The sequence below is a fragment of the Apodemus sylvaticus genome, chromosome X (genome assembly GCF_947179515.1).
Source record: "Apodemus sylvaticus chromosome X, mApoSyl1.1, whole genome shotgun sequence".
Classification (NCBI taxonomy): Eukaryota; Metazoa; Chordata; class Mammalia; order Rodentia; family Muridae; genus Apodemus; species Apodemus sylvaticus.
In genome coordinates this window covers 101,651,457-101,663,951 of record NC_067495.1, presented here as the reverse complement: position 1 = coordinate 101,663,951, position 12,495 = coordinate 101,651,457, and the positions used below count along the sequence as shown (strand labels likewise).

Sequence of the window (12,495 nt, the reverse complement as noted above, 5' to 3'; positions counted from 1 at the left end):
TTATTTACCAGTGTGCTTCTAGACCACTGACATTTGTATTTGGTAGATTGCAGATAACTTTAATACGTGTCATGTTATTTTAATCTACTAACCTAGAAGTTCTCGGGAAGTACAAATGTATAAAGCTTCTGTTTTGTTCCAGTAGCAGCAATTTGGTCTTTTGCAGACTTGAACAGGACAGCAACCTGGTATCAAAGAGTTTGAGCAAGTCTGAACTTACTGGATAACCTTGGAATATTTAAATATCTTTGCAAAGCAAAAGCTTTAAAAATCATGCAGCTTAACGCCTCCCTATTCTTCTGAAGCTGTGGTTCACAACCTTCCTAAGGCAGTGACCTTTTATCACAATTCCTCATCTTTTGGTGACCCTCAACCATAAATGTGGGAAAACCCGGCTAATTAAGGTTCAAGTCTACCACCTGAATACCCTTCAGGTGGAGGAATCCTTTCTTTAGCAGGACTTCACCTTCTTTGACCTTGTCCCCACCCCAAGCCTCTACCTGTAGAATGTCCGGTGGCCTTCCTTAAGATTAAGGATTCAACTTCCTTTCTCCTGATAAGAAACAAGTGACCTAGCACCTGAGATTCCTGAATGCTAATGAGATATCTTATTACCCTAACAGCCAGTGTCCTTTGACCTTCCTGGATACTTGTACTCCTGTCCCCAAAACCATATAAGCCTTCCAAGTAAAGTTGATCTGACCCCACATAGCTGATCCATATGTCATTTCCATATATACTCACAGGGCTTCCAAATCCTCGGAACATTGTCTCCGATCCCTTTGCCTTTGTGGACTGATATTGGCTGAAGATCCCCAGAGGCAGAGGGTCACCCAAAAAATTATTTTCATTGTTATTTCATAACTGTAAATTTGCTACTGTTACGAACTGTAATGTAAATATCTGATATGCAGGATGTCTGCTACACAAACCCGGTGAAAGGGTCATTCTAACCACAGGAGGTAGTGACCCACAGGGTGAAAACTGAGTATCCTCATTTTACATAAGAGGAAGCTGAATTAAACTAGTTAAAGAAATTTACTGAAATTCACAGTCCATAAACTTACCAAAACAAAATTTTAACATCCAGATTGGTACAAAACCCTAAACCCTATTATGTTATGTCAGTAACTGAGAACTAAAATCTAAACCCAAATCTTAGGAACTACAAAGTCTACAAGATATATTTCTTATGTGCCCCTGATATAAGATCGTTTCTATTTAATTAAAAATAATCAATTAGGTGAGATGGTAATGCAGTTAAAAATTCAAAGGGCATAAAGGTATGTTTGGCACACACCTGCAATCCCAGTACTTGGGAGACTCAGGCAGGAATATCACAAGTTAAAGGCCAGTCTGAGCTACATACAAAACCCTGTCTCAACACAACAATTTTTCTTTTCTTTTCTTTTCTTTTCTTTTTTTTTCTTTTCTTTTTTTTTTCTTTTCTTTTTTTTCTTTTCTTTTTTTTCTTTTTTTCTTTTCTTTTTTTCTTTTCTTTCTTTCTTTCTTTCTTTCTTTCTTTCTTTCTTTCTTTCTTTCTTTCTTTCTTTTTCTTTTTCTTTTTCTTTCTTTCTTTTTTTTTTTTTTTGGTTTTTCGAGACAGGGTTTCTAGCCCTGACTGTCCTGGAACTCACTCTGTAGACCAGGCTGGCCTCGAACTCAGAAATCTGCCTGCCTCTGCCTCCCAGAGTGCTGGGATTAAAGGCGTGCGCCACCAAGAGACAAAACTTAGAAAGAGCTGTAAATCTGCCTGCCTCTGCCTCCCAGAGTGCTGGGATTAAAGGCGTGTGCCACCAAGAGACAAAACATAGAAAGAGCTGTATTTTTTCCTTGTTCTTGTCCCCCAACCATTGAATTCTGTTAATTGGAAACACTCACTGTTATTTGTTCTCATAGAAATATCACATGCATATGCAGGCACCTTATATACAAATGCAAATGTACTATGTTATTCTGAAACTTGCTATTTACTAGGTATATTTTCAAAATTGTAATACAGAGGACTTTACCACCTTTTCATCATTATATAGACTTTATTGAATGTATTTGGGTAATTAAGCTTTACCCTTCCCCACCCCAGTATTCTGTTATAGACAGTAATTGAACAATAATGTACATTGATTAAGGATTTGTTGTATTGTGGATATTATTTATAGATATGTTCAATTTCAATAGTGACATCAAGTTGCACTTATTAGAGGTTGTACCAATTTTATCCTCCTACCAGCAATATTGAGAGTGACTATTTCACCAGAAAGTCAACAAATGTATTGTCATTTTGGTAACCTTTCTGAAGATCTAAAAAAAAAAAAAGCTATTTATAGTACTTATAAAAAATCATAAGTTTTTTTATTTTATTTAATCTTTTTCTTATAGTCCAAATTTTATCCTTTTCCATGCCCACGCTCTGACTATTCCACATCCCATACACCCCCTGCTCTGTCTCCAAGAGGATATGCCAAATACCACCCCCAGCCCCCCTGGGGCCTCAAGTCTCTTGAGTGTTAGATGAATCTCCTCTGATTGAACCCAGACCCAGCAGTCCTCCATTGTATATGTGTTGGGGGCCTCATATCAGCTAGTGTATCCTGCCTGGTTGGTGGCTCAGTGTCTGAGAGATCTCTGGGGGTCCAGGTTAGTTGAGACTGTTTGGTCCTCCTATATGGTGGCCCTCCTTCTCAGCTTCTTCTAGCTTTCTCCTAATTCAACCATACTGGTCAGCAGCTTCTGTCCATTGGTTGGATGCAAATATCTGCATCTGAGTCTCAGCTGCTTGTTGGGTCTTCCAGAGTGCTGTCATGCTAGGTCCCTTTTTGTGAGTGCTCCATAGCCTCAGTAATAGTGTCAGACCTTGGGGCCTCCCCTTGAGCTGGATCCCACTTTGGGCCTGTCTCTGGACCTTGTATTCCTCAGGCTCCTCTCCATTTCCATCCCTGCAATTCTTTCAGACAGGAACAATTATGAGTCAGAGTTTTTGACTGTGGGATGGCAACCCCATCCCTCACTTGATGCCCTATTTTTCTGCTGCAGGTGGACTCTACAAGTTCCTTCTCCCCACTGTTGGGCATTTCATCTAAGGTCCCTCCTTTTGAGTCCCGAGAGTCTCTCACCTCCCAGGTCTCTGGTACATTTTGGAGGGTCCCCCCACCTCCTACCTCCCGAGGTTGCCTGTTTTGTTTGTTTGTTTGTTTTTTGCAGGCAAATGGATGGAACTAGAAAATATCATTCTGAGTGAGACCCAGAAGGACATGCCTGGTATATACTCACTAATAAGTATATATTAGCAAGAAAAACAACAAAAAACCCCAAAAAACAAAACACGATACCCCGATGCAATCCACAGATCTCAAAAATTATAAAAATTATAATTTTAACATAGTTTTAGATTTACATTAAAGCTTCATATTCTAGTGTTCCATATATACTCCACTGTTTCTCTTAGTTTTCATATCTTATACAACAGTATATTTGTCATGTACAATGAAACTTATTAAATAAAACATATACTTTATTTACATTTACTTAGTTTTACTGTGTGTCCTCCATCTATTTCAATATCCTACAATACATTTAGAAATCATATTTCTCTTGTTTCCTCATAAATGTGACAGAGTCTCAGAATTTTCTGCTTACCCTTTATAGTTTGGAGGAGTGATAGTAGTCTTCCTTGGTTTTATATTTTTGATTTTTTTGTTGTTGTTGTTGATTTTTTTTTCTTTTTAGAGATTCTCTATGCAGACCTGGCTTGCTTTGAACTATGTAATTAAATGAACTTTGTAGCCTGAAATTTCCATCTTATAAATTAATGCATTTTCCTACCTTTAGAGGTACTTGTATTTCCATTTGGGGCCATTAAGAACACATCCTTTTTGTTTGTTTGTTTTGTAATCCATGTTGTTGCTATTGCTGAAATTGGGTCTCATGTAGTCCAGGCTGGCTTTGAACTCAGTGTCTAACCGAACATGTATTCCACTCCCAGTTTGTGTGGCGTTGAGAATCCAGTAGGGGCTTTGTGCATGTCAAGTCAGCACCCTGCACCTTGAGCTGCACCCCTAAACCCAAGAAAATATGCTTTTACACACTTTTGTATAGGAAGCTTTTAAAAGATAAGTCATGTTCTGCGTCTGAGCATTTTGCCTATAGTTTGTACATGTGTGCTTGGTATCCCAGAAACATGTCTGATGTTCAGAACTGGAGCTACAGACAATTGTGAGCAGCTATGTGGGGACTGAACTCTGGTTCCCTGAACGAGAAACAAGTGCCATCTCTCTCTGTTACAACTAAGAAAAACATCAGTGCAAGCCATGTGGTCAGACCAGAGGCTTGACTGCAAACAACAGGAAGGTCAGATAAATCCTTAAAAGAGAAGCATTGGGATGGGTGAGCTGGTGCAGTGGTTAAGAGCACTGACTGGTCTTCTGGAGATCCTGAGTTCAAATCCCAGCAACCATATGGTGGCTTACAACCACCCATAATGAGAACGGGTTTCTTTTCTTTTCTTTTTCTTCTTCTCTTTTTTTCAAGACAGGGTTTCTCTGTGCAGCCCTAGCTATCCTGGAACTCACTCTGTAGACCAGGCTGGCCTCGAATTCAGAAATCTGCCTGCCTCTGCCTCCCAAGTGCTGGGATTAAAGGCCTGTGCCATCACTGCCTGGCCAACCATCCATAATGAAATCTGACGCTTTCTTCTTGTGCGTCTGAAGACAGCTACAGCTACAGTGTGCTTACATGTAAAAATAAATAAATCTTAAAAAAAAAAAGAGAAGCCTTGCTGACAAGAACAAAGATGATTAGAAACAATCTAGGATTTAATGATACTTGGAGAAAAAGCCAAGAAGCCAAAAGTGAATCCTTGGTTTATGAGCTTTATATTTTGGATGCTATCTTTAACTTGGGCCAAAAAATTCTTAATTTGTAATATACCCATCACCCAATACCTGCTTTCTCTTTCCATTACCACACAGTCCCGTATTACTACAATTCCCAGAGTTCCTCGCGCCACTCTCCATCTCTTTCCAGGCTGCCGCACAGATTTCTGGGAGTTGAGGTCTGGTTCCTATTTACCCAAGTTAGAGATAGGGGCCTGCGGAAACATGAAGAGGTAAGGGCATATCCGGGTTGCAGAAGGCAACTTTTATCATTTACTTTGAATTTTTTGTTTTTTTTTTCTTTTGTTTGGGATGTGTCACGTTCTTGAGGGGCGGGTTCTGTCCAGCGGGAAGACAAAGGAGAAGGGAGGAGGGAAGGCCAGCCGGACCAGTCTGCCGGGATGAAGTTCTAGAAGGGCCGCAGCCCGGCCGGTTTCCACGGGAATGTTTCCCTCCCTCCGGGCAGAGGCCTCCCGGAGCTGCCCGGCCTCTCACATTCCTAAGTCTCCGGATGCACAAGCCAGCCCCTCCCCGGACCGCCCGTCCTGCTGGGTCTCACCCGCCAGAGGGTCATAGGGTGGGCACTTTGTCTAGATTTTAAAGACACAATGGGTCCACCACACCAGGTAGTGCTTTTAGAACTTAAAGTTAGAGAGTGATAGTTTGCTTCTCAAAATTGAGCCCAGAAGTGGCTCCATGTGCTCCTGGAGAAGAAAGGTATTGCTTCAGGGCAGTTTCCCCTACTGGTTCTGTAGTAAATGGCCCTTTGAGCCTGGGGTGGTCCCTCTTTGAGACTGAAGCATTGAGTCACAGTTATTGACAGGACCGGAAACTTTGAGAAAGGAACCACTTAGTTTTGTCTTCACTCAGCTGTAGAATTTTCACTCTAGAACAATGGCACAAAGAACTTGTTTAGGAATGCTTTTTCCTACTTTCTTAGTTGCCTAAATTTTTTTTTGGATTTGGTTTTTTCGAGACAGGGTTTCTCTGTATAGCTCTGGCTGTCCTGGAACTCACTCTGTAGACCAGGCTGGCCTCGAACTCAGAAGTCTGCCCTGCCTCTGCTTTCCAGAGTGCTGGGATTACAGGCGTACGCCACCACTGTCCGGCACATGATTTTTTAAAAAAGTTTTTGTTGTTGTTTGTTTTTTGTTGTGTTTGTTTGTCTTGTTTTTATGTTTCTTCTGCCTTAATTATTTTAATTATCTTATGATGAGATACCTTATACATGAAACATGAATCTAGCTTGGATGATCGTAAAGCGCTGTATGCTCTACAGGTTAAGAGGTAGGACATGTTTCACATACATGCCTTTAGAAGCCAGCACCTTTGGCTCTGATTGCTTCTCAATCCCTTTTATCTACGAGTTTGCACCAATTAGTCCTTTGCCCTTTGTTTGTTTAGTGTTTGGTTTTTGTTTCTTGCTTAATTTTCCACATGTGAGTTTAATCCCTGAACAAAATATTCCTAGTTTCATCTATTTTTATATAAATGGTACTATATTGTCTTTTTCTGTGATAAGCTTTTTTTAAAAAAAGAACCACAGTATTTCTCTATAGAGTCATGTGTGTTGACAGGCTTACTTATTTTTAACAAATTAAATTTAGCAGTAACTTTTGAGATTGTAAATAAAGATAGAGAGACTTAAAAGGTTTTTAAAAACTGAGTTCCAAAGTTATTTTAGAATATTTCAATATAGGTGCAGCTCTTTTTTAGGAATCTTATAATTACAGGGATTTTCTATGCTTTATTATAAGCCCCACTAGACAAGGTCTGTTTTGTAAGAAATGCGTTTCTCACAGATTTAACTCATCTTTGTGTTCGTTCATTTGTCTCCTCCACTGTGTTTTTTTTGTTGTTGTTGTTGTTGGTTTCTCTGTGTAGCCCTGGCTGTCCTGGAACTCCCTATGTAGACCAGGCTGGCCTCGAACTCAGAAATCCACCTGCCTCTGCCTTCCAAGTGCTGGGATTAAAGGCGTGCGCCACCACTGCCCCGGCTTCCACTGTGTTAACCATTTAATGGTTAAATGGTTGTGTTATTACTTGGAACTTGAATAAGATTTCATAGTCATTTGAGGTTGGCTCACAGCCATGATCCAGTTTCCTCCACCACAGTGTCTAGGCTACAAGTTGGTAAGACAAGGCATTCTTCATATTTTCTGTCCTTCTTTAGAATTTCTTCTCTAATGGCTTTAGATTCCTCTGTGTTGAGCCTCAGACTGTCCTCCCAGTAAGAATCATAACCAGCCACGTGTGCTGCTCCTTCAGCCCAGTGCCTTGGACGTGCACTTCACGTGAGAGTTACAGAGTTCTAAGAGCTGCTCCCCTCAGTGTAGGTGTTAGTGACACTGACTTTCCATTTCCTAGGCATATATTCCATCTAGAATCATTTTCCTTCCTTCATACCCATATTCTGTCAAGCTGTATCAAAAGTCTTTTTTTTTCTTTTTTCTTTTTCTTTTTCTTTTTTTTTTTTTTTTTTTTTTTTTTTTTTTTTTTTTTTTTTTTGAGACAGGGTTTCTCTGTGTAGCCCTGGCTGTTCTGGAACTCACTCTGTAGATCAGGCTGGCCCCGAACTCAGAAATCCGCCTGCCTCTGTCTCCCAAGGGCTGGGATTAAAGGCGTGCACCACCACTTCCTGGCTAATTTTTATTTTTGTGTCTGCCTGTTTTCCTTTCATAACATCATTCTCCTAAAGGCCTCTCCCGTTGAATTCCCTCCTCTGTATTTCTACTAGTACTGCCCTAGTCTGGACCTTCATTGCCATATACTTCAATAATTTCCGAATTAGAATTATCTTCTAATCCACATGGCCTTAAACACTGCTTACTCTTTGATACCTAGTGGACTGATAAATTGCTTCCTGGATGCTCAGGTCTGGTCCAAAATCCCTTAGTTCATTCATATATTTAAGCCCATTCAAAGTGAGAATCTAATTAGAGGTTCCAGGTATCCCACAATACATGGTGTGTCTCATTATATTTCCTTTCCTGTTTCTCCTTTTCTTTGTCACATTCAATCTTTCCCATACCAGTTTAAGAATAGCATTCTGAAATCATCTTTACCACTTTAGCTCCCAGGTTACCCCTTTCTTTTGTAAACTTTTACTAATTTGAGCACGTTTCTCTATTCTTATTTACTTAGATTCCCTCTCTTTATAGGCACATGTACACAGCACAAGAAGATATATGTCTTCTCCCTAAATATATTACAAATACTGTGATCAAAACTATACCTAAAATATCTTTAATTTCCACAAGTAGTATCTTAGTTAATTTTTCTCCTGCTGTGAAAAGACACCGTGACCAAAAGCAACTTGGGGAGGAAGGGGTTCATTCTAGCTTACAGCTCTCAGGTCATACTCCATCATGGAGGGAAGTCATGGCAGGAACTCAAGAGCAGTAACCTGGAGGCAGAAACTGATGTGGAGGCCATGGAGGGGTTCTGCTTACCAGCTTGTTCCTCATGGCTTGCTCAGCCTGCTTTTTTTGTTTGTTTTTGGGTTTGGTTTTTTCAAGACAGGGTTTCTCTGTGTATCCCTGGCTGTCCTGGAACTCACGCTGTAGACCAGGCTGGCTTTGAACTCAGAAATCCACCTGCTTCTGCCTCCCATAGTGTTGGGATTAAAGGCGTGCACCACCACCACCACCACCACCACCACCAGCACCCAGCCAGCCTGCTTTTATGTAGCACTCAGAACCACCAGCCCAGGTGTGGTACTGAACACTGTGAGTGTGGCTCCCCCATATCAATTATCAATCAAGAGAGCACACCATAGGCTCAGTACAGGTAGCTAATATAGTGCCTATTATGTACATAGATAGCTAACACAGTGCTGATTGTGTACATAGGTATTGAGAGAGTGTATAATCAAATACTCGGGGCAGTAGAATATTGAAGACATGCCTTTGAACAAATGGATCACTAATAGGTAATATGAATGGGGAATATATTTTCCGATTTTATGTGTCTTCTACTTCTCCTATGGATTTTGTTTTTGTTTTACATCTATTCCAGGGTAAATAGCTGTGTGAAGGACGAAGAACATGTCCTGGAGGAACTGGAAACAGAAGGTGAGAGGCAGCTGAAGAGCCTCCTTCAACATCAACTTGATACCTCTGTCTCCATTGAAGAGTGGGTATTGATGTGTAAACAGATTCTAATAGACCCTCTCCTGTGGGTTTATCCCTCTTAAAGCTTGATGGCAGCACTCCTCTCTCACCCAACCATGTTCTTCAGAAGACCTCTTCAGACAAAATCAGATTTTGCTTTTGGGTCTTTCTGTTGGAAGTTTAAATATAAATCATACGAAGCCCGGTTTAACTACTTTTACTGTGTCCTACTATAGCACCCTGCATTTCCCCTAATGTGACATTTATAATTCTATATGGTCATTTCTTATTTAGTTGCTTCCTTTCTACTATTCTTCATATAGGTGGCAGCTCTTTTGATATTGTTATAGATTTATTTTGTATGTTTATATGGGGGTGCAGAAAAGAAGAGAGAGGGAGGGAGAGGAATTAGTTCGTTTATGTGAACCCCGTGTGTGCCAGTGCCTACAGAGGCCAAAGGGGTTTGGATCCCCTGGAACTGGAGTTTTAGGTGCTAGTGACCTGCCACGTGAGCCCTGGGAACTGGCCCAGGTCCTATGCAAGAGCAGTTAGAGCCTTTAACTGCTATGGCATCTCTCTAGCCCCTTGAGTTTTTTCCTTTAAACTGTGAGAACAGAATCCAGCATTTGATGTATAGCATGTACTCAGTTAACATTTGTTACAGTCCTGGATGTGTCGGGGAATTCCATTTGCGGCCACGGTACTTTGACCTAGGTGATAAAGTGGAAGAGAGACTTTGCCTATGAGCTTCATTGGACTTGTTTTAATAGGAGGCCCCATCACTGTGAATTCAACCACAAGATGTTCTTATTCTCTTCTTTTGTGTTTTGCAGATGTGTCTCTAAGAAAAAGAGCTTTGCCCCTGGGACTATGTACAAGCCCTTTGGGAAGGAAGTAGCTGGGACAATGACTTTGTCCCAGTTCCAGACACTACATGAAAAAGACCAGGAAACTGCTTCTCTCAGGGAACTAGGGCTCAATGAAACTGAAATATTAATCTGGAAAAGCCATGTTTCCGGTGAAAAGGTAAATGGGATCTTTTCTTGAAAAGATTTCTTTCTTTTCATTTATGCCAGTTGGTAGGGAGCAACAGGATACTCAGGAGATAAGTCTCATGCCCAATTCTGTGGCTCTATGCTGGGGTGTGGGAACCATCAACAAGCGGGTCCAGCTGGACTCCCCAACATAGCACTTGCTGCATTTTGTCATTCAGAACCTTTTTGTTCTGAGTTTTCATAAAACTGAGTGTTGGGTCTGAATCTTCTTTGATTTTTAAGATAGAAACATTGGCTAAAGAGAAGCTGTTGATTACCCTATCTAAAACTTTCCTGAATACTTCCAATTTCTGGGCCTTTCTCATCTTTCTTATGTAAGGTCTCAGATTCACATTTGTGTTGTGTCCTTTTTGATATAAAGTACTTTATTTCCCTGCTTTCAGAGGACAAAGCTGGGGGCAACTCCTGAAGCAATACAGAAACGGCTTGAAGATATTAAAGAAAGAATCTCAGAGCGCCAGCGCATCCTTTGCCTGCCACAGAGATTTTCAAAGAGCAAACAGCTGACCCGAAGAGAAATGGAAATTGAAAAGTCTTTATTTCAGGGAACTGACCGTCACTCCTTCCTTAAAGCTCTTTATTACCAAGGTATGGGATCCTCACTGAAATCTTCTTTAACTGGAAGAAAGGTTTAACATCAGGCCAATAGATATGGGGAATTAGTGAAAGACAAGGTTTTACTACTCTTGAGAAATATACAGTCCCACAAGAGATACAAATATGTATATAGTTACTAGCATGGAAAGTGTTATTATAGAGGGTTTGATCAAATACCAAGCTGGCATAGAACAAAAATGATGGACTGTCTTAACAGGGCAGTGGGCATTTTTTTAATGTAAAGAGGAAAGAACATTAATTACCACTAGTGAGTGGATAGGAGCCACACCGTGAAAGGACCTGGTACGGGTAGGGAACAGTGAGAAGTTCAGTGTAGCACTGAAACAGGTCATGGTCAGGAATGGCGTCTGATACACAAAAGGGACATATAGCTAGACTGTGATGAGTCTTTAGGCTGAACTGTAAGAGTGCAAAATCTTTCCATACACAGTTTGTGCTTAACCATAAAGAATTTGTTTAGCAGGTAATTTTACTCTGCATGGTAGAAAGTACCGGAAAGTGTTTAAGAAGTCAGCTTAGAGGTGCCCACATGTACCCTTTAGGAGTAATGATAGATTACTTGGCTCAGTGCCACACAAGTTCAAAGTTTTATTGTTGTGACAGAAGAGGGCCTCTCAGAAGAGGTAAGATCTAAATATTCTTTTAAACTTCTATTAGAGAGGAACTAGCATTTCCGCTGCAGGAATTGTTTGTGAGCACTGTTAATTGGGTGAATTTTAAGAGATCCGGTTAAAAAGGTAGCTCAGAATACTTGGCTCTGAATTGTTTGATAACACAAAGGTATATGGAATAAGTTTCTTCAATTAATGCATTTGAATACAGTAAGATGATAAAAACTGGATTTGGAAATGATCAGTGTGGTGGCCAGTAAAGGGAATTAGAGAGAGGAAAGAGAGAGTGTCATTAAAATCATTGAGTTATCAACTTGTTTCCTGGAATGCTGACAGTAGACGTGAGAGGTGGAGTGAGTTTTAGGTGATATAACTGAGGATGCAGGAGGAGACTCATTGACTAAGGATGGAGTGGACAGGAATATGGCAACATATTTCCAGGCTGTGTAATTTAACACTTGGTAACATTAAGTCTTTAGTGGACATTTTGAGGAAGGATGGTGTGTTTCATTTGAACTGGTTGAGTTTGTGAGGATGGTGGGATGAGGATATGCAGATTCTGGTGCATCATTGAAACTGTGAAGCTGAGGAGAGAAGTCAGAAGTGGGTCCATGGGGCTAGCTCTCATCTGCTTTATGAGATGCTAAGTGATGGGATGGCATGGTGAAGATAGGCTGTGCAGGTGCCAGAGCTGTGGTGAAGAGAGGGAGGAGCCAATGAATGAATGGCTTTCTGTGGAGAGACAGGGCATACTGAATGTGAACACGGGTTCTGGAAGCAGATTGCCTGGGGCACACCTGGGTCCCCCACTTACTAGCTGTGCAGTGGTGATCACATTACCTCTCTCTAATTTAGTGGCTTCCTCTGGGAAATGAGAGTATCAGTCGTAGCCATGGTGTGGAGTTGTTAGGATGAATTGAGGGAACGCATCAGGACAGGGCCTGGTAGTGGGGTTGGGGGGAGTGCGTGTGTGTGTCTCTGTTCTCTTTCCTATCTTTGAAACTCCTTGCTTTAAACCTTCACAGCATACCACAAAAAGACAAGTGCAGACAAGTACATGACCTCAATGAAGAGGAAGATAAAATTAGGCACAAAAGGCAAGTCGAGAGTTTTCTTACAGTGTTAGATTTAGGACTGTAAACTAGGGCCCCAGACTTCTAAGTTGAGCACTTATTTAATTCCATATTCACTATATGAGAATGTTTATAGGAAATGATCCAGAGAGAAC

At 40.8% G+C, this 12,495-nt stretch overlaps 1 protein-coding gene across 1 annotated transcript in view; it reads left to right on the top strand.

The window, feature by feature from the left end:
• The first annotated feature begins 5,057 nt into the window (after positions 1-5,057).
• Positions 5,058-12,495, top strand: part of Rbm41 (RNA binding motif protein 41) — a 51,014-nt gene continuing 43,576 nt past the window's right edge. Inside the window, exons 1-4 of the mRNA XM_052171103.1 lie at positions 5,058-5,104; positions 8,889-9,005; positions 9,817-10,009; positions 10,422-10,626. Of these exons, the coding sequence (XP_052027063.1) occupies positions 5,097-5,104; positions 8,889-9,005; positions 9,817-10,009; positions 10,422-10,626 (523 nt within the window). The 5' untranslated portion in view covers positions 5,058-5,096. The remainder of the gene's footprint in view (positions 5,105-8,888; positions 9,006-9,816; positions 10,010-10,421; positions 10,627-12,495) is intronic.